We start from the raw sequence: 27,892 nt of genomic DNA, 5'->3' as shown, positions 1-27,892 counted from the left end.
ACCAAATGGTGCAAGCTTCTTAAAAGTGTCAGATGTACATTCCCCAGTTTAAACTAAGGTGTACGCGCGCACACACACGATGTCGACACGTAGCAGTATAAGCTACATATATATAGATAATTTCATCACATGAACAATCCTTTAAATCCACACGCCAGCCTACCTACATGAAAATCTATGTACGCGCCTGTAGAACAAAACATCCCAGTCACCAAAAAAAAAAAAAAAAAAGAGGACAGAACCTTAACGACGTGCTTTGATTTTTGCTGCTAGCTTAGCTGAATAAATTAAATGTATCGTTTTTGTGTTTGTTGACCTTGGTGCTCAGTTCTTGCGTTTCGTGGCAAACTACAGTCTACAAAAGAATTAATGAAGGGTTGAAAATTGAGCAGGCTGACACATTTTCAAGCTTATCAAAAGGAGCACTATAAGCAGACACAGGACGTGGCAGCTACCTATTAATACCATAGAATAAAGTTAATACAATCAACCGTGACCACCGCTATTAATGTCGCGTATTGCCATTCCTCCACTAAACATTCCGCTTCAATCCCCCCCCCCCCCAAAAAAAAGGGGATGGCAGCGCCGCCCCTCGACAGAAATAATCACTGTGTTTGATTGCCACTATGCGCAAAATATTTGGAATTGTAGCGTATTCTTTACTCAAGGGATGGCGCTGTATTCAACTAGAAAAAAAAGTAGAGGAAGAATTTTGAGTTGACGATCGTTTGAGAATACAGTGTACCTCTGGAATAGCGGTGGCGCAAAAACAAGGAACGTAATTAATTTTGTATTAATAGATGCTTATCGTGTTCGGTGGTTTGTTGGCCGGAACCGCAGGCCTTCAGTGACGGTAATAAGCACTGATGTGATTCTATATAACGAGCGCCAACCCCCCCACCTCTTATTGATGAAGATGTTCATAATATACATCCATACGCACATTCATCCATTCATCAATCCACTACGTTTAATGTGGCTAACCCGGCCAATTGACCCGGCTAACCGCACAAGGCTAATCGTCGTCAATAATCGTACGCCTATTTACGCTCGCTCAGTCGGCCCAGTCGGTGCAGCAGCGCGGAAATATGTCGGCATCCCGCCCCTTGAAGCGGCGCAAGGAGTACCTGGATCGTGACAAGTTCTTCCAGGTGCCCGTGTCAAGTCTTTACAAGCGACTCAAGGACCACGCCGCAGCAGCGTCAAATGTCGCGAGCACAAGTCGCTGCAACGGAGACGACTCTCCGGCTTCGGCAGAAACCAGCGCATCGTGTTTCGCACACAGCGACGACGACGATAACGACGGTGCCAATGGCAGTGCGGGTACAGTTCCGTGCAGTTCTGCGTCCAGTAGCACGCACACACGAAGTGACGACGAGCAAGGGAGCTCTGAAGATAGTAGTGAGGAGAGCGACGGCTTTGAGGAGGCACAATCTGAGAGCGGAGACAATCACCAGTTTTCTGGTTTTAGCGAGGAAACCCTGCCAGGCTCACAAGTCACGAAAGCTGGCGCAATCGCAGCAGTTATGGCGTACGCTATTGCCCACGGTCTCACTTGGACGGCACTAGGTGATCTTTCAAAGCTTATTAACTTTCTCTTTGGTGCCAGTGTATTGCCGCGCAGCGAATACATGTTTCGCAAGCTTTGGAGCAATGAAGCAGAAGAACTGCTTCGGTACTATTATGTATGTGAAACATGCAGCGCAGTAATGACGCCACAAGGTAAAATGGCACAGTGCCAAATTTGCGAGCATACTGAAAGACTTCAGGCCCTGAAAGAGCAAGGCTCATTTTTTATCATCCTTGACTTCCACAAACAGCTCAGCTTTTTGATAGAAAAAACTAAATCTGAGTTAGAGTCGAGTTTGGTAAAAGCACGACTGCCGGCATCGAAAATAAGTGATATAACAAATGCTCGGTGCTATGCTAAACTGAAGAAGGCAAGAAGCCTTGCGGATGATGACTTGACGCTGACCATAAACACCGATGGCAGCCCAGTCTTTAAGTCGTCAAAAACATCTGTGTGGCCTATTCAGTTCATTGTTAATGAACTGCCACCACACTTGCGGTTCAAGCACCCGGTACTTGCAGGACTTTGGTTTGGTAAGTCGCATCCAAACATGCAACTCTTCCTTGACAAGTTTGTGCAAGAAGTGAACAGCACGAAACCAGTGACATGGACTTACCAGAACAGGGTCCATACGTCTAGGCCTTTCGTGCTGTGTTGTTCTGTGGATGCGCCTGCAAGGGCAGCTGTGCTAAACATGGTGCCTTTCAACGGCTACTTCGGATGCCCCTGGTGCCTTATAAGGGGCGAGCATGTGGAAGGTGAGTAGTATATGCCACTTTCTTGCACTCTTCTCTAGAACCAACTATGTGCAAAAAGGAGTTCTACGTGTTGGAAGAGATGCACTCTTTGCGGTGTTTTATACAATTTTCACATTTTTTAATTTCTTATTTTCTTTAGGGAGCATGAGATACGTCACAGATGAGCCAGTTGAGGCACGGACTTCGGACCTCGTCAGGAGAGATATGAAGATGGCACTTGATTACAAAGATGTCATCAATGGTGTGAAAGGACCATCAGCATTGATGAACTTGAAAGGTAGCAAAAGCTAATTGTTGTCCTGTCAATTTGCTTATCATTGTTAACTGATTGCTTAACTGGTACGGTGCTGCACGGAGCATTTCTTATTGCAATTGAGTCTACTCGGCATCTAATTTCTTGATTGTGATTGCCTCCTGTGCATAGGCTGCAAGAATCAATTGCAGTCAAGCACTGAGATCTGGATTTGTCGCAAACAAAAATGCCCAGCCTTAATTTTGCTATTCGTTTGTGTTGTCTAAGGAACATGGTATTGCATATGACATTCTTGACATGCTGTCAAAAGAGCTGTCCATCAAACTAGATGTGCGAGTAGATCGCAGTGGCTACTTTTATGTTTTAGCCGATAGACTGATTTCACCACATTCAGAGCACATTTACCAGGGCCCTGTCAGCACCATGATGACAGCAATCCTTGGCGCTCTCACACACTTAAGTTCAAGGCAACATTAAGGTGAATGCTGAGAGCAAAGCCATTATGGATTTTGCTGTGCAGTTCAGTGGGTATTTGGGAGAGTGCAGTGCTTCTGCTCTGCCCCACTTCAATTGAAGAATATTTTTGTTCTCGCTTCCCTGATTATTGATGTCGAGGGGTAAATTTGTCACGCAACATATGCAAAATGCTTCTTACCATAGTTGCCATTCAGCTTGCCAAGAGCTACCATTATGGGCATGCTTTGTGGCTGCAGTGTCCTAGTGAATCTCACCGTAAAATTTTGTCTTATCTGTTTTACCACAAGTGCGTAATTGTACTTACTGTGCTCATTCATAATAAATTGCACCATAGCCCTCAATTCGCTTGGTCACCGACCAAACTTAAAGAAGCGGTGGAACACCTCTGATGAAAAGAAAAAAAAAAGACAGCACAGCCTTTCCTTTGCAATCGAGAGTTTGGCAAAAGCCCGTCTTGTCGGGATGAAACATGACAAAGACATACACCGACCAAGTAAAACTTGAAAAAGAAAAAACAATACATTGCGCCTTCCATACGGAAGCTTTTTCTTTAAAGCAGGGCTTTACGGCTTAAGACAAGAAGCTTTACTTGATTGGTGTATGTCTTTCTTTGTCAGTACTTCCTTTACTAAAGAGCTTTGGTTAACATGAATTTACTTTTCTTATTCTGCGCCATTGTTCCCAAACCCATCAAATGACTGGAATGTTTGAGTTGGATAAAAAAACTGGGTTCTTTGTACTCGGGCTGTAGGGGCGTGCAATCCTCTGACTGTACAGCACCAGCAGCAGTTCACAATTCACCTGGTTCGCCGATGCCGCTCCACAGCCTCAACATTAAAAAATTTTCCTCACTGTATAGAAGTGCATGCTGCCCGGCTGTCAAGTACAGACCACCTACCAAAGCACTGCACACCAAATCTACATCGGGATCCGGGACACCTTGCAACTGATGCCTCTGACATAACTAATGACTGTAAAAGGCCATGCAAAGTTATGCAAAAAGTGGCTAAACTGGTGCCACTTCAGGCAGCAGCAGACATGCCTATGAACAATACATTTTGTCATCCTCATTAAATTACAGTTTTCTTTAATTTCACGAAAAGATCACATTTAATAAAGGAGGACCTGAACCTCGTGAAGTAGTGAACAGGGTGGAGAGAGGAAGCAGGCATTTCTTGGTAGTTGGTACCAAGTTAAGTCGCAGGAAAAGTGGAGGTGGCCACTTGCATGGATAGCGGTGCTTGCTTGTAATTTTATGGTATTTATGCTTAGGCTGAGAAAGTACAAGTTAGCAGAAGTAGGATATGTTGTTGGCACTATATTTAGCTAAACATGAGCTATCATTGGCACATGCATAATTCTCATTGGCTCCTAATTTTGGCAAAATGAAATTGTGTAACAAATGTTTGCATTAGGTGTTTGTGTCGGTTTGTTTACTTTTATAAAAAGTGTGTCCTCTGGTGCAGTCACATGTTCTTGTGGGTTGTATGCAAGGTGAAAAAGGTCTAATGCGTTTCTCTTATTCTTAGTAAGCAATTGTTGTGTTGTTATGTCATGTGAATATTGCATTACGGGGAAAAAGTGCAAAGAAACAAGACAAGAAAGACGTACAGGACAAGTGCTGTCCATTTTTTGGTGCTGTTTCCCTGTAATGAAGCCATACACACAAGCTCTAGTTCAGACCCTTTTAAATGCGTGTTAGTTATCCTGTCACTGGTGTGACCTATGACAGTGTTGACATTTTTCTTTTTACATTTCTTTTTGTCATTATTTGGTATGTCTTCAGTTGCATTATTTTGTTAGTATTCTTGATTATGTGCCCTTCAAGGAGTACGAAGTGTCCTTGCGCTGTTATGAACAGTGCCTTGTGGACCAGTCAAGCTGTTTGTGGCTGCTTTTAGTCAAGTGTTTGTTTCTAGTGTATACTGGAAAAATAAAATTTCAGTTGAGCTAGACAGCACCTCAGTGGCATGAGCGCTATGCAGTGCTCTTAACTTCAGAATATTGTTGACTGTTAAATTTTAAAGCGAAATGAAAAGTTTTGCTGCTAAAAATGACAACAGACAGAAGGAGAAAACAGCACTTCCCTTTTTGACTATTATCACTTGTGGTATCAATTCACAGTGAATTGGAAAAACCTTACTCAAATTTCAATGTTTTCATAAGTTGCTGCTGCTTCACATTGAATCGAACCCAACCTGGCCAACTTTCACCATTTTAACAAGTAGGTGCTTGTATTTCTGCTAGCACTTGGTTAGTTGGATGAATGCAATACCTGCAGCTCATATTCTGAGATTTTATTTGCATGTTTTTTGCATAGTATGCTACTTTGATCTAACAATGCTAGGAACTGGCTTGACTTGCACAATGCATACTTTCTTTATAGGTTTGGATCTCGTGAACGGTCAAAGTGTTGAGTACATGCACTGTGTACTTCAAGGTGTCAGTAAACAACTGACTGAGGCGATCCTGACTTCTACGAACAGCAACCAGCGCTTCTATGTTGGTAATGTAGCAACTTGAAGTTGTATGCTGTTTATTTCAGTGTTGTTTGATCATTCACGTGTCATTTGGATATTCTGGTGCATAGCTTGGAGTGTAGCATGACTGCCTACATTGAGGACAGCAGAATAGCAGTAATCAAAAATGCATTGTGTGTCCAGTATACAAAACAAAAAGCTGGCTACAACAACAGTAACTGCTTCTTATGAACACAACTTCAGGTCCCAGTTAGTCACGGACACTAGCACATCCTCCTGTATGTAATCATAAGGAAGTACTGTTCATGCACTTATAGGGATAAAAAAGTGATTTTTAGGAGCTTCTTTTGTGTGGCAAAGTGCAGAATATATCCTCGAAGGTACCTAAGGACACGGTGGCTGTTTTCTAAAATGATGTAAAAGTCTTTTAAACAATCCACCTTTCTCATGGTGCGATGGTGCATGCGCCCTGCCCTAGCGGATTAATCGCAAAACATTTGGAATGCATGTTTCAGCGGCTGTGCAGCCTGATATCGGGGAACAGTTCCCCGAAAAAAAAAAAAGGACCTGCACAGATATGCACTGTAGCAGACACTCGTGCTGTGTAATGCATTGGAACTCCACTGGTATGTAGCTTTACGTCAGTGCCGTGCTGATAATATCTGTAGTGTAAGACTGTAACTCCACTTAGAAATAGCAGCCAGGGCTTCGTCCGGATTGTAACGTGAAACATGTAGTTGCTACACTGCATTGATGGCTAGCAAATTCATTGATAAACCCTTGCGTTACACTTGGGAGACACTTCAAAAACGTCACATTGCTGACAAAGTCTTCTTGCAGCATTGGCCCCCTTTTGCTGGTGATGGCAGCAGGTGCCTGCTTTCATGAGCTCGTTTAAGGCATTGTAACACTGGGACGATAAGAGATTGACAAGGCACTGCGACACCAACTATTCAGCACAGTGTGTCGTTGACACGATTTTATCAGAATAGGCCAACAATGACGTAACCGACAGGCACGAGTTCTCATAGCATGACTGTCCTTGTCGATGGGACTGACAAAATTGTTTACCATGATCGCTCAACTGAACCCCAAGCAATCAGCCACCGAACCGACAGCGCGATATGTACAGCACCTTTGTTTGTATAAATAATATATCATGTTAAAAATTAGTTGAAACATGCCTTCAAACTTGAAATGCACAAGCTTCAGTCCTCTCAAGCTGTGCACATGAAGTTTGAACCAAAGTTGATCCTGCTTAGTGTAAGTTGGGTTAGGCCTGGCCCTGTGAAGGTCATGCACCATCTAACTGTACACCTGAACTTAAAACTGGCTGTGTTCCGAGGCTTCGAAGACGTTCAGCATTTTTACAGGTCCAGCGTTCTGTAAACTTTTGCATTAGATTGTATGTTTAGAAGCGTGTTTATAGGAGTATGTTTATCTAGGTCAATTACTGACAGGGGACACTGAACACAAGAAGGAAATTTGCCAAAGAATAGAAACAGATTAAGTGGTGGTTCATTAGAATTAAGAATGGCTGCCAGGGTAAGTGCAATTGAGAAATGCAAAAAATTGGGTGGGGTGATGAAATGAGAAAATTTGCAGGCACAAGTTGGAATCAGCTTGCACAAGACAGAGTAATTGGAGATTGATGGGAGAGGCCTTTGTCCTTCCACCAGTGTACATAAGAGTGGGCTGATTATGATGACGATGGTAGTACTTGTGAGGTCGTGTGGTATGTAATGGTTTTCATGATATACATTGTGTCACCATGTCACCATGTGTACTTTTTGCAGCTTGCTGCACCAATTTCAATGGAGGATTTGTTGTCTTAGATGTAGTTCCATGTGCTTTTTTCATCACCGTGAATCATTGCATCGAATGACTAGTCATCGCTCAATTGAAACCTAATAGGCACTCTTTTGAAGCAAAGGCTAAATAAAGCTAGTTGCTTATTGATTACAGGCAGGGCCTTTTAATTTCAGGTTTCATATTTCTGTGAAATTTGGAAGGAGGCAGGGAGTAGAAATCCGCAGTGTCTTAGTTTAAGAATAAAACCACACCGAAATTGGGGTTTTGACTATCTGGCAGCCCAAAGTACAGGATGTACCTGGTAACTGTCACAAACGATTTAACACATGTGATCACCTCTTTGGATATCAGCATATTTAAATTGGCAAAATTCACTGGTACATGTAATAGCAAAGAGCTATTTGCAAGTCACGTGTCGTTTTATTTGTACAAATGCTCCTTGTCAGGCTTAAAAAAATTAAATAAAAACAAGAGAGACATGTTTGGCAGTGCCATATTTATTTTGTTCTCTGCACTTAACAAAGGAAAAAACTATTTGTGCACATGGTGTGATGCTTTTCCTTGTTTTGCATGCCCTTGTTGATGTTGATTATCACAAGAGCATTTCAGTGTTCATTCCAAAACCTGTTAGGTCTGTAAATGAATGCTCGCGCCTTTGGGCTAACTCTAATTGCTGTCGCTCTTGGACGACTCCGCTAAATTTTGCTGCGTGTTAACTAAGGTGGACGGCGTCAGCCGTGCACGCAGGAGCCTCGAAGGAAGGAACTTCACTCGTTGGGATCCGTTTCGAGACTGGTTTATTTACAAAAGATAGATCGAAGAAAGGAGAAGGGAAAGGGAGAAGTTACACAAAGTCCACGTTCTCTTTTGGCCGCACCGAGGCCTTCATCCTTGTCGGGGCGCCCGCGCCTCGCACTGAGTAGGCGGTTCGCCGAAAAGGCGGTGGAACGGATCAGGTTGTTTGTAGATGCGCCGGCCGGCACGTGCTGCAGTGGGGCGCCTCTCGTCCGTTCGCCGGCTCCCTCTTTCCCTTGTGTCGTCGGTCCCCCAACCACGGGTACAACAATGTATGGTGCTCGTTGCGACTTTCAACATCCTCCCCCGCAATGAGCGCCGGCTCATTCCCGGCCACCATTGTTAGCACATGCAGGCACCTCACTGAGCTCGAGTGGGTATAAGGCTTGTACGGGTCGTCGCAGTTCGCTTTGGTTCGGGAGAAGGATCTTGCAAGCACGTACTCGGCCATCTCTTCCTGGAAAAGTCTCCAAAACACGACACATTTTCCACATCTGGCGTGGAGCCCGATCATCCCTGAGGAGAACTATGTCTCCCTCACCGATGCCTCTTCCTCTGCCTGGCTTTGTAACATGCGCTGAGCGAAGCTGCAGTAGGTATTCGCGTCTCCACCGTTTCCAGAATGAGTCAACAAGCCCGGCGCGTCTCCTCCATAGGCGTGTTAGTGTCTGTGCTGACGATTTGACTTCGGTGGTCTCTCGGAAGGGAGGCAAGCTCGTTAGCCTGCGACCGACTAAGAAATGTGCTGGAGTCAAGGGCATAAGCTCCCCCGCGTCCGAAGAGACGAAAGTCAACGGACGAGAATTTACGGCCGCCTCGACTTGGGTTAGAACCGTGGAGAGGCTGTCATGGTCAAGGCAGCTCCTTCCGAGCACTCTGCGAAGGGTGGCCTTCACGGTTCTCACCATTCTCTCCCAAAAGCCACCCCACCACGCCGCTCTCTCAACAATAAATTTCCAGCTGATATTTTGTGCGCTAAAAAAAGATTGGACCTCGCTTCCCTTTATGGCGTGGAACATCTGGTTCAGATCTTTAGATGTCCGTTTAAATGTCAATGCGTTGTCGGACAGAACCGTCTTGCAGCTTCCCCTCCTTGACACAAATCTCTTAAACGCCATCAGAAATGACTTCGCCGAGAGGTCTCTAACAAGCTCGAGGTGAACGGCTCGTGTTGTCGCACAAGTAAACAAAGCAATATAAGCTTTGTGTTCGGACCCGCTATGATTGCAGAATATGGGCCCCGCAAAGTCGACACCCGTCGTCTCAAATGGCTCAGCCTGGGTCACTCTGTAGGGGGGAAGCGGGGCAGTGGGCTCTTGTGCAGCTCGGCAACTCTGCCTCTGGCACGGAAGACAGCATCGAATGACCGATTTGATGGCTTGTCTTCCTCGAATAATCCAGTAGCGTTCTCGAAGTTGGGATAACGTGTCCCGTACTCCGGCGTGCAGTAGGCGTCTATGCTCCGAAGAAATGAGCAAGCGTGTGAACGGATGAGACGGTGATAATATTACGGGATGCCTAGCGCTTTCTTCTTCTGTGCTGTACTGAAGCCGCCCGCCAACTCTCATTATACCGTCAGCGTCCAAGAATGGGTTCAACGCTATCACTGACGATGCCCGGTCGAGCGGTCTGGCGGCACGCAGCGCGCAAACATCGTTCCCGAACATGTCTAATTGACAGGTTCTTTGCCAAAGCTTTTCCGCGTCGGCTACCTCTTCAGCCGTCACCTCGCCCGTAAGTTTCGACCGGCCTCGGCAGTTTAGAATGAAACGCCTGGCCCACGCTGTTATACGGAGCACTCTCGTTAGTGAGCTATGGTCTTCCAGGTTCATTAGTAGTTCCGGTGCGCTCTCTGTGATAGTGTGAAGAATATGGACCGCTCGCTCTTCTGCCATGCAAAGCTCGCCCTCCCGGATATCTGACACCGCAGTGACTCGTTCTTCCCTTTTAAGCCACCCTGGGCCTGTCCACCAGTCCTTGCGTCCGACCAGCTCCGCAGGCAAGATCCCACGGGTAAGCAAGTCCGCCGGGTTCTCCTTGCCGGGACAATGTTGCCACACAGTTGGGTCTGTTAGCGTTTGAATTTCCTGCACTCGATTGCAAACGAAGGGTTTCCACCTTTGCGCAGAACTCCTTATCCAACTGAGTGCGACAGTTGAGTCTGTCCAACAGTGCACGGAAATGCCGTCTACGTTCAGTTGCTCTGTCAGGTAGCTTGCGAGCCGTGCACCAATCAGCGCTCCCATCAGCTCTAGCCGCGGCAGTGACAGTCGCTTCAGTGGAGCGACTCTGGCCCTTGCCATTAATAGCGCTATGGTGATTTCACCCTCTTCATTTTGCGCCTTGATGTAGGCCACTGCACCGTATGCTTTCGGGCTAGCGTCACAAAATAAGTGCCGCTCAGATTTCGTTCGGGCATGTCTTAGGTTACGAGCCAATATTCTTGGGACTGATATCTGCCGAAGTTGAGGAAGCTGTTGGCACCATTTATCCCATGTCTCCTGTAAATCGGAGGGAACCCTCTCGTCCCACGCCGTACCTCGCTCCCAGAGGCTCTGGAACATGATCTTTGCCGTGATGGTAATGGCCGAGAGAAAGCCAAATGGGTCAAAAATGCGCGCCGAGGCCTGCAATACGAATCGCTTCGTGTCTTGCCGACTTGCCAAAAATCCAATCAGGGCGGTCATCTCAAAAACGAATTCGTCTGTGTCAGGCCTCCACTCTACACCGAGAATCTTTGTGGGGCCTAGCTCCGGTAGAGTTTTTTGGGCGCTTTCAGTCTCGGCAAACGATGCAATCAGTTCTGGGTAGTTTGATCGCCATTTCCTGAGGTTCATACCTGCAGCCTTGAGTATGGACTGCGATTCCCTGATTATGCGCTCTGCCTCTTCTACACTGTCGGCACCAGTAACCAAGTCGTCTACATACAGGTTGTCACTCAGGATCTTGGCGGTGCGAGGAAATTTCTCCTGTACCGTTTTGAGATGATGACTTAAGGTAGCTGCGAGGAGAAACGGGCTACATGTAACGCCGAATGGCACCCTCGTCATGCGGTACTCTTTGATTGGAGGGAGCGCGTCGCCCTGCCCTGGTGTACTTTGATACCACAGAAAGCGGACAGCGTCGCGCGCACTCTCTGCAAGCTCGATTTGAAGGAAAGCCTTTTCTATATCGGACATTATGGCCACATTATGCACTCGGAATCGAATCAGGATGTCCGCTAGGTTTGGATTTAGATTAGGTCCTGCGAAGAGGACGTCGTTCAGTGACAGCTTTCCCGCCGCTTTGGAGGAGGCATCGAATACGACTCTCAACTTAGTTGTTTCGCTACCAGGCCGGACAACACCTCGGTGCGGCATGTAGTAAATGGGCCCCAGCGGGGACTCACCCAGTTCGTTCGCTTCCTCGGCGTGTCCAGCTTGCAGGTAGTTCCTGATTGCCTGATCGTAGTCTAGAACGGTTTCTTCATGTCGGAGCAGCTTCGCCGTTAATGAGTGAAGTCTGTGCGATGCTATGCTCTTGTTGTCTGTTAAGTCTGACGCGTTTTCTTTCCATGGGAGAGCTACTTGGTATCTACCGTTCTTCTGGGTGATGGTTTCTTCAAAGGCCCGAAGAACGCTGTCTTCTTTGGCGGTCAGCTGTGTATCGTTGACGATCCCAAGGTGCTCCAGCTCCCAGAATGACCTCAGTTGACGAGAGATTTCGTCGGGTGCTGTGGTCACACCTACCCGCATCACTCCGGTGCTCGATAGAAAGGTTGCGACGGACGATGTAGACTCTGTGCCCTGCAATGTCCATCCAAACGCAGTCTCCATGGCCACGAGCTTCTCACCAAGACGCTTGACATTTCCTGTTGCTATATCCCAGTAGTGATCGGCCCCGATAAGCAGCTCAACTCCAACACCAGGATGGTAGCCGTCAGGCAAGGTGTCAGCAAGCTGGAGGTCTTGTTCACGAGCGATGCTAGCCGTGGAGTCGTCAGGTGGTGGGAGGAGGTCTCCGCAGATCTCGGGCACCTCTAATGCTTCGATCCGAACTCTGGTGTTGTTGCGCCAGTTTCGCAGCCAGCATTCCACGCGATGACACCTTCTTTCTTCAGACGGTCTCTCGCTTCCGAAGGCGTAGATAGCTAGCTTCTCCCCTCCTATGACGCGAAGATTGAGGCGCCGGGAAACATCCTGTCGTACAAACGTTCTCTGGCTGCCACCGTCAAGCAGCATTCTCACCAGGGCACTGTTGTGCTGGCCCTCCGCATACGCTCGTGCAGTCTGCAGAAGCACACGGGTCTTTCCCAGTGCTGGTCCCACCTGAAGCGATGATTGTACTGCTGTCTCTGCTGGTGCAGCATCTCCGATTGAAGGAGGGTGTGTCGGTCTTTGATTGAGCTCGCAGACGCCAGTTGCGTGTCGTCCAGAGCATTTGGCACACTTCAGCCACCTTGCAGTTCTACATTCAGTGGCACGGTGCTTCTTTTTCGCACACTTGTAACAGCGCCTCTCTCTTGACATCACCTCCTTTTTCTTGGCCATGGGGACGGGGGCGACACAGTTTGCTGGTTGATGTCCCTCTGCACCACAAAATGCGCATTGCGTTTCGGCGTCGGTTACGGTGAGAACAGATGCCGATGGGTTTTGCAGACGAACATCCCCTTTGATTGGCGCTTTCTGTCTGATAGCGGCGTCCTGGTACCCACGGCGTAGTGCACTCTGTGCTCTCTCTCTACTCTCAACCTCCTCTCTCATAAAATCGAGGAAACTGAGAAGCTCGTGTTGTGGCGTTTCAGGTGAGGCAGCCTTCCGTCGGAAGTACGCCAAGCAAAGCTCACTTGGGATACTTTTACGAAGGACGGTGAGAAGCAACGTGCCGTAGGTGCTCGACGACACTCCCAGTGCCTCTAGACTTCGGACTCCCGAGCGGATTTCGTCGTAGAGGCTCCTCAGCCTTTCGATGTCCCGCAGATCGTGCACTGGGCGGACGTCAAGCAAGCGCGACATGTGGTCCTCAATTATGACGTCCTCCTTCCCAAATCTCTCAATGAGGGTCTTCACTGCGATGTCGTAATTTCTATCGCTGATCGGCAACCCCTCTATGGCAGCGGCGGCTTTTCCGGTTAGATAACTGGTTAAGTATTGGAACTTCGCTATTGCAGGCAGGGTGCTGTTCTTGTGAATAGTCGATTCAAATTGGTTCCAAAATTTCTGCCACGAGCGCAGGTCCCCGCTGAATTTTCCGATTTCTAACTTCGGTAACTTGGTTGTTGCTGATACTGGCTGGAATGTCGCAGGTGGAACGGAACCGATGTGGTATGCTTCCTGCTCTGATGCCTTGCCTGTGACTGACGGAGTTGTCGACCGGCTCTCGTTGGCTGTCTGACTCCTGAGAGCTCTCTTGATCTTTGTTTTGATGGAGCAGATCTTCTCCGTGTATGCAGCGCAGGCTTCTAATTCTGCATGTAATTCTTGAAGATCTATCTTCTTTTCGATGCTCTCGCTAACAGATTTCAACTCATCCGCTTGTTCGAGGATAAGGTCGAGGTGTTCCTCAAGCTCACCGACTTGGATGGTTGGCGATTGCAGTAGGTCGCTGGCAGCTGCGATGATTTTTTCGATTGCTTGTCGCAGGGCAGCTTGCTTCTTCTGTAGTCGTTCCATGGCGCTTTCGATGTCAGCAGGCGAAGTATTCCCGGGTTTCGGCACCAAAAAATGTAAATGAATGCTCGCGCCTTTGGGCTAACTCTAATTGCTGTCGCTCTTGGACGACTCCGCTAAATTTTGCTGCGTGTTAACTAAGGTGGACGGCGTCAGCCGTGCACGCAGGAGCCTCGAAGGAAGGAACTTCACTCGTTGGGATCCGTTTCGAGACTGGTTTATTTACAAAAGATAGATCGAAGAAAGGAGAAGGGAAAGGGAGAAGTTACACAAAGTCCACGTTCTCTTTTGGCCGCACCGAGGCCTTCATCCTTGTCGGGGCGCTCGCGCCTCGCACTGAGTAGGCGGTTCGCCGAAAAGGCGGTGGAACGGATCAGGTTGTTTGTAGATGCGCCGGCCGGCACGTGCTGCAGTGGGGCGCCTCTCGTCCGTTCGCCGGCTCCCTCTTTCCCTTGTGTCGTCGGTCCCCCAACCACGGGTACAACAATGTATGGTGCTCGTTGCGACTTTCAACAAGGTCTTTAGTCCGTCTCTTTGTCGTGTTATATATATATTTTTTGGTATTGCACCATATGTTCTTGCAACAAAATTATTTGAATGCCAACTAGCCAAGTCCGCCACCCTTCTTTTGAATGGAACTTAGTTGAGTAAATTGTCTTCAACGTCACAGCTACCATTCACAATGCAGAGCATTGTCGCTGCTGCATTCAATTCCTTGTGCATTATCACCACCATTTACAACAGAATTCGACGTTGGGCTAGTTGGATTTCTGCTAGCTTTCCCACTTAGTTTTTCTGTGCCAGAACCGCATTTCTACCACCATTTACATGTGTGAGATGTGTTTGAAATGCAATGCAATGAACCATTGTCATAGTCATGTAAATGCCATGACTTGAGGTGCTGTCAACTGTAACTGTGACACGATTGCTTTTTACTTGAGCACACTTCGTGGCTGCATAGCGTATGACATGCATTTACATGAGGTGAATTCAAGTTCAGCCGTGCATTATAGTAACAAATGCACATGCAATATTAAAAAAGGGGGTCATAATTCATCTTCGAGGTAAGCTTGATGCTTAGTCACATCTGGAAATGTAGCTGCAAGCATGAAGATCACAATGTACTTCCTTGGTTTTGTTGAGACGTGTTTTTGGTAATTATTTTTTTGTTATAGGTGACTAACTCTACATTATTGCTGTTTGCAGGTGCGCCTTCAGTTGCTGCGAGGATAGAGTCGCGGCTGCTTGCCATAAAGCCCCCACACTGCGTGACCAGGCTGCCGCGCCCGCTCAAAGATCGTGGCCACTGGAAGGCATCTGAGTGGAGGCAATGGATATTGTTTTATGCACTCCCTTGCCTTGATGGTATTCTGCATCCTGAGTATTGGAAGCACCTGTCTCGGCTCTCGGAAGGCATCCACATCCTTCTTCAGGAAGAATTGGGCGCCCGTGACATTGACAGAGCAGGTAATTCTCATTTGACCATGTTATTAGTAATATTGCATTGAATTCTGAAGCACTGCTGTTTCATAGTGTGTTTATGTGCTTAGGCACATGTGCATGATGTGCAGATCCCATGTATTGTGAGAATCAATGTAAGCGAAGCTTTCTGTGCTGGTTCCTTTGATCGACGATAATTAGTGGTGCTTTACGGTGAATGCTTAATTACTTCAACCTTTAGTCCAACACGAGAGTCTGGAGTTGATGTTAAACAATACCTTGCGTACTCCACTGCTGTTTGTCTACGTAGTACACATAACACACATGGCACATCGTATCGTGGCAGAAGCATTAAACTTCAGGATTACAGGGCTGTACGTGCCAAAACCACAATCAGATTTTGAGGCAGGCTGTAGTGGCGGACTCTGGATTAATTTTGACACCGTGGTGTTCTTTAACGTGGCCCTAAATCTAAGTGGGCAAGCGTTTTTTTCTTTCGCCCCCGTCAAAGCGCAGCTGCTGCGGTCGGGATCAGATCCATGACCTCGAGCAATGCCATAGCCGCAAAGCTACCACGGCGAGCACAGAAGTGTTGATCTGACGTGTGGCCGCTTCTGTCGTGTCACCAAGACCCTCCGGTGTGCTTTAGTTAATGCAGCTCTGCTTCTGCACGCCGTGCGTAAGTTGTCCGCTAGACATATTTGGATTATTTTATTTTTCAGATATAGCAGAAGCACACCCTACCATGCCTTGAACTTAAGTTTATCTAGTTTTCTTGCAACCGCTGTCGTGTCTAAGGACCATTTAATCAGGTGAGGAGGAAAGTTTGCGCAATGAGCCTTTCCTCCTCAGGCTTGTGCGAGTCGGCGCGGCGCAGCTTGTACGTGTTGCTATTGCGTTCTGCAAAACCATTTGGAGATGTTTTAGCTTGTTCTCTGTGAAATGTATGTGATGTCAGTGCATACAAGGTCGTCGAGGAACCACTTTGTAGCCATTCGGCACAGCAGTAACTACAATATGCGGAAACTTCTCTTGAGTGCACAAACAAGCGACGTGCATCATCAGTCGCGGTGTGTGTACGTGCTGTGAACTATTTTGATTATATCCATATGCATTCGACAAAGAGAAATCATCTCACTGTCTCATAGCTTGGTGTGGGAATTAAAACGTAACAGTGCATGCTTGTGTACGGCTGACCCAATGCATCTCCGACCCGTCTAAGCGCCAATGGTTATGAAATATTTGCGTCAGTCACCGGCATCCTTCTCTTGGATTTCAAGTTTAGTAGACTTGAAATCCACAAGAAGGATGTCGGATGAGAAGGATGATTTCAAGTCTAGTAGACTTGAAATCACTGTGAAGTGTCTATGCTAGCCTGCTGTCTGAGGCTGATGGTTTTTCTCAATACAGCAATCACTGCAGTTCGTAAAACTTCGTAGACCATATAAGCTTTGTGGTTTGGCATTGTGTTTTTGCTCTGTAAAACAGTAATATCCAAAGCGGATCGAATAAAATGAATCTGGCAACTATTTCTTAAAACAGAATTTCTATATGACAGGTGGTTGCTAGGATGAGACGAAAAAAAAAAATCAGCTCTTATTCTCTTCTTTTGCTGGAAAAAAAAAGGGAAAATGTTCTAACGCTACAATAAAACCTCGCATGGTCATGCCGCATGCTTGGACCATGTGTTATATAGAACAAAGCGATCTATAACCCAGCATCTACCACTGCTTCAGAAAATCACGCAGTCTGCAGATGATCACTTAACCACTTGAAAAGTGTAATTCACATTGTACAGTATGCTGTTATTATTAACCAGAACTAGTTTATTCGTGGGCAGAAGCCTCGTCCAACAAAAGAGGTATATAGCCGTGAAATCTATCTGCAAATAACAGTTTGAACACCTGTCAAATTAAACAGCACAACTTATTCTGTAACAGTAGAGAACCCACGCTTTTGGGGTAGTCGTATGCTTCGAAACTATGCATTGCTGCTAAACCATAGCTTAAAATTACAGTGAGAATGCTGCCGTAAGGTCACTTTAATGAAACAAATTTCTAGAAATTCAAAACTCATCTCCGATGCTGACATTAGGCTCAAACACGCGCACACATCATGCTTGGTGCTACGTCCGCCTCAGCGCTGCAGAAACTCCGGCCACGCTGACTTCAATTGCTTCAGTACGTCTCACAGAACTGTTTCCCATGTAGCAGATGCCAGGTCATGCAAAGCAGATAGCGCGAGCACGAGAACAACCAGAAACTGCCGGCGATTGTACGCTTGGCATACAACACAGAGTGCTCGCCCAAGCCAACATGCCGACTGTCCATAGATGGTGCCACTGCATACGCAGTATGGCAGCGCCCATAAAAAGATGGTCTATAGTAGTAGCGTTTCCTTGCCTTCTCATGTCACCTTTTCCCTATATCACCCCCCTTGTATTTGTATGAGAACTGTGAGCGAAGGGTGGCAATGCTGTTATTCACTCATTTCACGACTGCGTCAGTTCTACCCATTCTCTGCCTCCTCTCCTCCTCTCATCCATTCTATCTAGCTTCCCTCTGCAGACTTGCACTTTAGTAGAAAAGTAAGCGCACGGGAGGTCATGGATAATTACAGCTGTCAAGAGGCAAATTGGCAACGCCCAGGGAGCTTCAGAGGACATTGTGCTCATTTGACACGATGTAGTCTAGAAGTTTCTCACATCTCTTTTCTTCTTGCCACGCTACTTCCATGCATACACACGCTCTGAACCACCCCCCGACACGGTGTGCCAGAGAGCAGTGGGAAAGTCGAAGGAAGAGGCAAAGGAAACTTCACTTTAATAAAGAACCCTAGATGGTCACGATTAATCTGGAGAGCCCTACATTTGGCATTCCTCATAGCCTACAGCACAGCTGGTGGATGTGAAAACCCATAAGTTAATTGCAAATTCTGTTTAATGTTAACAGAACTTAGATTAGACAAATAATTATTGGAGTGTGTTAATGCTCTTTTGAAATGCTGTCAAACACTTGCAACAACTTAAGGCAATGCTTTCTTTTTCAGAGGCCCTCCTGAGCAATTTCGTTTGCCGCTGCAAGACATTATACGGCACAGCATTCATGACGTTCAATGTCCATGCCCTACAACACTTGGCAAACTGTGCTCGCTCACTTGGACCACTTTGGGCACATTCAGCGTTTGTATTTGAGGGGGGGAATGGAAGCATTGTGCGCCTTGTGTCAGCTGCAAACGGGCTACCACGGCAGATAACTGAACGAGTCATCATGGCACAAAAGCTGAATCAGCTGATAGAAAGTCCCCTGTTATCTATTCAAGAAAGAGAGCTTTGCAATGAGTTCATTGGGTACCCACCCATAAAAAAGGCATTACATGTTTGCAATTTGACTTTGCTGGGAAAGGGAAAAGTTACAGCTCTCAGTGCTAATGAACAGGACAAACTTCACCATTCTTGTGGGATATCCATAACAAGGGCAGTGGAGTATGAGCGTTTCATTATGAAGAAACAAGTATTTCACAGCACTGCCTACCAAAGAGCAACAAAATCTGACACAAGATTCATCAGAACAAACAGTGGCTGCTACAAATGCATCGAAAAGATATTCTTTGTAAAAGAGGCAGACATTTGTGCTCTCTTCTGCAGGCCACTAATTATCGCAGATGCAACTGCAGTGCCTCCTCACATTAAGGAATGCTTCTTGTCATCGGACAGAAATTTAGATTTATTGCTTCCAGAGGAGGTGGCTGACACCTGTATGTACATCAATTTCACAAATGAAGGAAAAACATTCATTTGTGACTTGCCAAACAAAATTGAAAGAGATTGAATTTGGTTATGAATGCATTATGAGAGAGGAACGAGAATTTTTCACTCAGGTGGGAGAGGGACGTTAACACCGATGCACGTCACTAGGTACACATGCTGCGCTGTCATCTCCATAGGCAAGCAGTGACCTTGTGCAAAGTTATGTCTGCTCACTGCATTGCTTTCTTATAAGCCTCCATTGACTGCATCAGTTTTGCTGTGGTGGACATAACATCTGTGCGTTTAGTTCATTTCTGTATTGAGAAATTGTTTGACATAAAAGGGCTTGTTAATTTTAAATTTGCACCACAAGTTCAGGTAGTCGACCAGCATATTTACAGTATTTACAAGTAGTTATGTGATGTGGTTAGGAGTAAATGCCTTACTCTGTGAATGTGCAGTGGGCTTGTGCACCACAGCAGTACCTTTGCCAACACAGCACTCAGCATGTGGCACTTTTTGACAAAATGTGGGATGACAACCGTACAACGTCCCTGCTCCTCAGATCTTGCCCCCTGCAACTAATTTCCTAGGCTAAAGCAAGTGCGTAGCTTTTTGTATGTCATTTTTCCTTTTCTGCAAAGCAGCAAATGTTTGATATTTTTAATGACTCATTCATTTGTTAACAGCTTTCATTTTTGAAATAGCAGTGCGTTTCCTATTTTCTGTTGCCAATTACTGTCAATTTTTTCCCCTGTTTTTGAGTATATCAATGCATGGCCACAGAAAAGCTATATGAAACATCTTATTTTTTGGCATGGAAGCCAAAGGGTGCTTTTCTTGTTCTCCATGTGGTAACTGGCATTGAAGAATGGCAATTGCTGAGGCACTTGCTACAGTGTGTTTCTTTTGAGCCGTATCCTTGCAAGGGAGGTTGGCAAAGGTTCACATTATTACTCGCTATGATCAGCACTACTTGGATAAAGCTCCGAACATGACATGCTAGAGCTTACCTGGTCTAATTGTTTAGTTGAATGGAACAAACATCAAAAACACAATTCCAGCAATTGAAAATGTGCAGGTCTTCATTGTATCTTGCAACTCTGTGCTGCCATATTAGAAATCCAGGGGAACCAGATTTCTGCTTGTTCCCGCCAACAAATGTCCCCCAAAAAATAATGTTATAGTTCTTGTGAACCTGGCACAATCTAGAGGTGCTGCGTTCATACCAAATTAATTGCACTTTTCGTTTGTTTGTGACAAATGAAAGTGAAACTTGTCCTTGGCACAAAAAGGGTTAAGAGAAAGCCTCTTTAGAATATAGAGGCGCTAAAGAGGAAAACAAATGAAGCACTGAGGGCACTCGGAAAAGTGTACTGTGTTTCGGGCAAAGTTCTTTGTGGGTAATTAATATTTGGCAATGCTTCACTAAATGTGCGAATAAAAAAAGCAATTCTAATTCATTTTGGGTCTCGTAAATGCAGCATACTTTAGAAGGTAGGTGACAAGAATGCTAATGCAAGTGGTTGGATAGTGCCTCTGAGCTGGTAGAACATTGTACTGAACAGTGCACACATAGTGATAACATATGATTTTACTTCATGCCGTTGCAGCTTCAGCATTTCTTGTACCAGAAAATGTGGCTATGACGCATTTGAGATATTGAAAGCCCAGTCTAGGCCTCATCTCAAGTAGCTTTAAAATGTTGTGTTGGAAAAAGCAGCGTGGTTAAAGTAGCCAGCATGGTGCAGGCAGAATGAAAACATCTAGGAAATTCAAAGATTTCTCTGCAACAAAGTGAGACAAGTATAAAGAATAACACGTAAAATCTGCACTGCTGTACAGGACTGAACAATCCTGAATAACAAGACCAGAATTTCGAAGAAATGTGAAGAAATGGACGTGATGGTTCATGGATTTAGATTAATTACAATTGAGAAATTCACTGACATTCTAGCAAAGATGTCGATGATGTCAACCATCGGCTTTGACGGTTTGGCCAGGTATTGAAAAATGGTAGCTGCTGCTTAAGAACTGAAAGCTGGGCTAGCTGATCTTGATTCACATTGAAACTTCAGTGTAAAATGGTCATAGAACAGCAAACACATGGACATTGGTATCCGTGCTTACTTTGTTCTCTTTGCCCTTTTTGCACCTAAATATCAACATGACAGCTCTTATATTGGCAAAGAGATATCGACAACTAGCTTTAGTGGCAAGAAGGACTGTGGTCTGCCTAAGAGGTGGCAATACAGTATGCACAAACTTTTAAGCATCAGGGCCCTAAAGGAAGACTGGGTTGCTGAGAGGGCAACATAGAGGCAACTGACCAATGACCTAATTTACAAATATAGCAACAGAGAGAAGGATAATGAAGGTGGGAATGCTAATTAGGGATTCTCTGTAAATGTTTGTTGTATTCTACATAATGTGAAAGCATAAAAAAGAAAATTTTCATCAAGATATTGTATTGCTGGTGATAAGTGACACTTGGATATTGTTTATGTGATCAAACATATTATATTGGGTGTAACTGTAAACGGGAAGAGAGCGGTCTGGGTCGGAGAATAAACGGGCATAGCCGATATTCCAAAAGACATTAAGAGAAAGAAATGTAGCTTGGCAGGCCATGTAATCGACCATAGGAGTTAAAGAATGTGGGTGCCAAGGGAAGTGAAGGGCAGTCGAAAATGGCAGAAAATAAGGTGGGGTGGTGAAATGAGGAAATTGGCAGCTGCCAGTTGAAGTAAGCTAGTGCAATACGGGTAATTGGAGATCACTTGGAGACGCCTTCGTTCTGCGGTGGGCATAAACAATGTGCTGATAGTTATGACAATTTGATTATGCGCAACAAAAAAAAATTCTTTTGTAAATAGGAGGCACCTTTATTTCACCTATGTTAACAAAAGTAGTTTTCCTAAATTTTGTTCAGGCTGTCATATCTGCATTTCATTTGCTTGCATTGTAAATAGCTTGTGTTGCTGTCTGCCTGTTTTTATTTCCATGTATGTAACATTTCCATGTATGTAAATTACCATGTATGTAAAACTGGCATGTATGTAGGAGTACTGTAATAGCAAACATTGCCCATTGTCTTCATTCCATGATTTTTGTTTTGAACTTGTATAAAACTTTCTTTTGAAGTGCTAAAAAATTTTTGTCAGATAACTTTTTAAGCATGGTTGTTTCCTTGGTACTGCAATTTCCATGTGATTCACTAAGGGGTATTATGAAGTGCCTGGCAGTATAGTCATATATGCTTTTATTCTGCTTTATTTGCTACCCGCCATGATTGCTTAGTGGCTGTGGTGTTGGGCAGCTAAGCACGAGGTCACGGGATCGAATACCGGCCATGGTGGCTGCATTTCGATGGGTGTAAAGTACGAAAACACCCGTGTACTTATTAGATTTAGGTGCGCATTAAAGAACCCAAGGTGGTCCAAATTTCAGGCGTCCTCCACTATAGTGTGCCTCATAATCAGATCGTGGTTTTGGCATGTAAAATGCCATAATGTAATTTAATTTGCTTCATATGCTTGGTGTTCTCAGGAAGCCTGCAAGGAAACTGAAACAACAGTTTTTTTTTCTCTCACAGTTTAGTGCTATGTGCGCTCCTAAATTTTGTCTTTCAGTGCAGTCATTACATTACAGCCTCTTGTAATGCTGGCATATGAAGTTCATTTGTGCTTATGTAGTTGGAGCTCAAACAAGTTTGTGCTATTAGCATATGACATTTTCGCACGATTTTCAGTACAGTCTGAAGTGCTGGCCTTCTCAATATGTTTCAGTGCCATGAGCACCATCAATGCCTCTTCCTCGGTCGCATGTCATGTACTGTTGGTGCAAGTTTGAGAAGTGTATGAATAACAAACAATCACATTTAGCTACTATAGGTTCTGTCGATAGAGGATAGTGCCAGTTCCAAGTGTGAAACATCCATGCTGAAGTCGGGAAGCATGAGAACATGATCTAAATATATGGCCTTTACTTAGTTCTCCTAGACTTAGTGGGCTACAGTAGTTCATTTGTGATGAATTTGTTACTTGGTGCCCCTGTGTCGGCTTAAACTGCTGCCCTATAGGGTAGCAGTTTTAATGTGACAAGCCTGTTATATGCCGCTGCAATGCAGTTTACATGCTAATTATGATGAACATGCTCAAAATTTTCGGCATTCATTTTATGGTATTTTATTTCAGTGGGCACTGACGAGCTTACCAAATGGAATTCCATAAGAACTTTTTGCAGTGTGGCAGCCTAATCCAGTTCTCTTAGTCTCACATTATGTGATCTGCACAGTGTACTTTTTGTGGGAGGGAGAGAGAAAGAGATAAAAAGAAAGATGTTAATAAATAATGAAAGGCAACCCCTATGGAACTTGTGATGAAGTGCCCATGTTACGTGAATTGTTTCAATCAACAGGTATAGGATCAAGCTGTTGTATATGGCGTTTTGGTGGGTAAGGGTACCTCTTGGAAGGCTAATCACTTAGCGTAAGAATTGAGCTCTGTATCCCAGCAAGGAAGGTCTTTTGCAGTAAGGAGAGGGCAGGGCAGTTTGATAGCAAATGCTGGGCTGGGGCTAGCTCATCCGTGTCGCAAGTGCCACAGGTTGTGTCTAGCGGCTTGTCAATGTATTAAGTTCTAAATGGTAAGCTGAATTTACAGTTCTGGTAAAGGTTCAGCTTGCAAGCATTTCAGCGCATGGGAAACATAACAGGCCTGTCAATGTGACCAATGGTTTGCAAGTGCTACTTGCTGCTTTATTGTGCATTGTGAGAAAACAAATCTGCTCTGGTTCTTTTGTGTCTCTTGACAATGCATCCAAAATCTACAGATGCAGTGTTGCAGCAATTTATATTCTGCTGTTAACTTCAGCATACACGTCTACTTTTCCGATTAAGATATTTTGTCAATTCTCAACAGTAACAATATATTGGCACTTTCTGTGAATGAACATCAGCACCTTTAAATGCACCTAAGGTACTCTTACATGTTATTCTGTTGGTCCACTGCGAAGCACATGATTAGTGAGCTCGTTTCTCTACAGTATTTTTTATGATTGCATTGTAGCATTAAGGTCTAAAACAGTTCAAGTCCTGGAACATTCCTTGTTTGCCTAAACTGAAAAGATAATGTTTTACCTGTTATATGTATTTTGAGTGTATGTAATGTTGAATAAACAATGCTGACAAGATCAAACTTTCTGAAGAACTTATTCTTCGCCTAGTTGGTGTTTACTGAAAGACATGTATTTACCAAAACAATGACGTAGCATAGACAGGAAGATCATGGCCTCAAGTCACCGATATTGAAACGCACCTTTCTGTTCTAAAATAGGTCCACTGTTTTATTTGCTAGGGCATGTTGGCGGGTTAGTTGGTTTGTATTCATAATGGACACGGAGCAGTGCGATATGACAGGGACGAACATTAAGAAGTGACATACACAGTGCAATAGCACTGTGTATGCGTCTTCCTAATCTTGGTCCCTGTCGTATTGCACTTTCTGACAAAAGATGTAATAAATAGTTTCAAACTGCACAGAACCTGAAGTGAGATTTTGGTGGAAATTAAAAGACCATAATTTATAGTGATCGAATCGAACACATTGTTTGTGGTTCATATAGGAATTGCCAAGTTTATATCGCCAGGAATAGTAGTGAGAAATGGGATTTTGTGACACTTTACATTGAAACAGTGCTAGGGCTGGATTCTTACCACGCAACTTCTATAGTCAGCATATTATTTTAAGTGGTATTCCATATATTTTTTAGGAGTTTGTGTTTTATTCCATGCATACAGTGATATAAAAGAAATTCGTGCTTAGAAGCTGTGCCGCCTATGTGGCAGCGAATGCAATAGTAAAACTGGCATCCCTCCTTGCGTAGAGATGTGCATTATGCTGTTTTGCAGATTCTTATAAATGTAAGTGCTTAAGCGCAGTCAGGGTAAAATTCTTTGCTCCAGGTCGCTTAACTTTTCGAGAGACGATGTGCTTCTGCATGGCAACATGCTGAACTGCGCGTCACTTGTCAAAGTACAGTTCACTGTAGTAAAAGCATCATTTCGCATTTGAAAATGTAGCTTTTTTGTTAGAGAGTACATGGCTTGACTTGTATATGACCAAAGCTGGACAGGAAACCATGAAGGCACATCAATGTTACTATTGCAGAAATAGTTGAATAGTTCAACGAGCATGAACCTCATAAACATTGACTTGATAAACAATATTATTTCTTATGGCTAAGGTCGCTCTAGTCAGCTTCCCATAAATGCTGGTGTAAATTGCCATGGCATTTGCCTATCATTGTTTACAGCATAGGAAACAGACATGGTTGCGATTGCATATTGAAAAATTCTGCTTAAGAATGTTCAATGTTTGTGTCACCTTTGTAGTATTTAAGAGCCTTGACCAGAAAAGCCTGGACTATTAATGCATTTGAAAAAATGGGTACAACAAAACTTGCGTTGTTGGTATTCTTTAGTGACAGCACCATTGACTCCAGCACAATTTAGTTTTAATAAGCACAAGGTAACGCACCCTCTTGTAACAGTAGTCCTGATACAGGACACTACTGGTGATTTGTGATTAATTGGGAGACCTTTAGCATCTGCTCGGTCACCTCGTGTGCAGCAGTGTTGCAATTGTAGCTGTTCATTACACTACATTGAACAGCATTACTTACGTGCTGTGACTATACCCGAGTTGGTGCTGACCCCATTCGATGAAGTCAGAATGTTGTGGGGTCGAAGTGTGTTTGTTGGGGGTTAGACCAAAAGGCATGCATGGACACGTTAACATACGTACCGCATAATACTGCTGAATGCCAAAAATCCAGAACATCATTCTACGTAAAAAAGTTTAACTATGTGGTTAAGTTTTCATTTTCAGCCATCAAATAATGCAAAACAATTTTATTCATAACATAATTACGTTTAATATTCCAATTGTATGGCTTCCTGATTTATTCACAACTGAATGAAAATTGAGCTTCATATTCCAGCATATAAAATTGCTAGCTGTAGGCTTTTCAGTTAAATGTTCTTAAATCTGCATTTAAAGCAGTCAAACTTGGTGTACCAAAAATTTGTTGCTTTTTCCCAGATACAAGTACTGTCAATTTTCATGCCCAGTATGTTGCTTGCTGCTACACACTGTCACCCATCACAGCCACCACTCCTTAAAGTGCACCCACCATTGTTGTTTCCGACCCACTATCTGGCTCTAGCTATTTCCCAGCATAGCACACTGCAGCCCATCATCCTTTACACTATACCCATCTACTGCCCATTCCCTCCCAGCATGCCTGCAATGGTGGGCACAGCCTCCCAGCATAGTAGAACGTTACCCACCATCCTTTACACTACACCCACCATACTGTTTGCTGCTTCCCAGCATTGCCCACCATGGTGGGCACAGCCTTCCAGCATTGCCCACTATTTTCACCATGATTTCCATCATGCCCCTTATGATTTCCATTATACCCATTATAATTTCCAGTACCCACCATGTTAGATTTTCCGATAGGGTAACAGCGGATGGAATATTAATTTTGTCTACCGCTCAGCAATAGAAGCCAGTAGGTCATTCCCTTTTCAAAAAATTTGTTTCCTATGCACAGTGTGACGTCTGTATAGGACTCTTAGCTCATGGGTGTTCCTGCTTGCTTATCTTATAAATGGGGAATGTGTTGTCATTGCAAGATGAGATTAATGTGTGACTAGGCTGTTGTCGTTTGGAGATGCTTTTTGTCATCAGCAATGATATTCTACTGCCAGGCACATTGGCCCAGTGCTGATGTCACAGTATCTTGGGAAAGTAAAGATATTGTCAAAAATGATTCTCAAAAGAACTGCCGCTGTTTGGCAGAGTGGTGGGGAGGTGGGGTGTTCTGCCACTTTTCTGTTATAATTTTTTTCTTAAATACTGAAATGAAACTTAGCATAATGCTACAACTATATAGATATTTGTGGCATGTTTGTGCCTGCTAATACATTATGGCTGAATGTTCATTACACCTTTTGAAAATTAATTTCAATTGTATTTTACAGGCTCCAGCGTCGCCGTTACTAGACGGACCAAATGAGGCCAAATACTAGCCTTTCCTCGCTCCTTTCCTGGGAAGTGAAATAGCAGGTGATCATGTAAGAATGAACTTGCAACATGTGAGCAGTAGCCAAAGCTCCATACAGGTCATGCTGGTGGTGGAATGATAAGACAAACCGCAATATTTATTTTTTTACTTATTCACCTAATATTTATTTATTCATATCTCGTGAATACTGTGCAGTTTTTCAGCAAGGAATCAGATAAAATAAAGAAATATCATGGCATCAAAGTAAACATGTTATTTGAAAAAGCATAATTCACGTAGCACAGTACCATGATAAAACATTTTCAGACAACTAGTCTGCTTTTGATACGAATTCATGAAAACTGCAAATTTTGAAGAAACAGAGCAGTAAGGTTAACAAATCTTACTCATAACTAAAAAATGAGATCACATTTCTGTTGGACCTAATACCATAATTTAATCTGGCAAATTAGAGATACCGTATGCTGCTGTAATATACAATCACTAATTTATGAGTAGATGGGCGAAACTCTCAAACATTGCAACAATTTCATGTAAGCTGTAAATTCATATATAAAGTTTGTTGACTTTAGACATAGCAGATGGAGTCTGCAGAACTGTGATATCTCTTTCTGGCACAGAGACGGGGATTAGTAAGCTTCGTGGTGTTATTTTTCTTAAACCTGCCAAATAGTTCTTCCTGCAAGAAGTTGAATTCTCAAATGCCACAAACTTCAAATTAGTGCTGTGGTTGTCTCAAAAGTATTTCTGTATTTTGGATATATTTGAGTAGGAAAATTTACTGAATTAACGAACTTGTGCTAGTTCTTCTTTAGTT

The 27,892-nt window shown here is 44.3% G+C and overlaps 2 protein-coding genes across 2 annotated transcripts; one reads left to right on the top strand and one right to left on the bottom strand.

Moving 5' to 3' along the window:
* Nucleotides 1-904: 904 nt before the first annotated feature.
* Nucleotides 905-24,173, top strand: LOC142567743 (uncharacterized). The gene is made up of 5 exons (XM_075677924.1): nt 905-2,328; nt 2,468-2,605; nt 5,445-5,564; nt 15,000-15,260; nt 18,282-24,173. The coding sequence occupies exons 1-5, from the start codon at nt 1,089-1,091 to the stop codon at nt 19,061-19,063; spliced, it is 2,541 nt and encodes an 846-aa protein (XP_075534039.1). The 5' UTR covers nt 905-1,088; the 3' UTR covers nt 19,064-24,173.
* LOC142567746 (uncharacterized) lies at nt 9,428-13,796 on the bottom strand. Its single transcript, XM_075677925.1, has 4 exons — nt 12,971-13,796; nt 11,534-12,712; nt 10,630-11,146; nt 9,428-9,605 (listed from the first exon to the last, which is right to left on the bottom strand). Exons 1-4 carry the CDS (start codon nt 13,794-13,796, stop codon nt 9,428-9,430), a joined length of 2,700 nt encoding a protein of 899 aa, XP_075534040.1.
* Nucleotides 24,174-27,892: the final 3,719 nt, after the last annotated feature.

This window comes from Dermacentor variabilis, unplaced genomic scaffold (genome assembly GCF_050947875.1).
Source record: "Dermacentor variabilis isolate Ectoservices unplaced genomic scaffold, ASM5094787v1 scaffold_14, whole genome shotgun sequence".
NCBI classification, from domain to species: Eukaryota; Metazoa; Arthropoda; class Arachnida; order Ixodida; family Ixodidae; genus Dermacentor; species Dermacentor variabilis.
The sequence above is the reverse complement of the archived record's forward strand: the minus strand, read 5'-3'. Positions and strand labels throughout refer to the sequence as shown.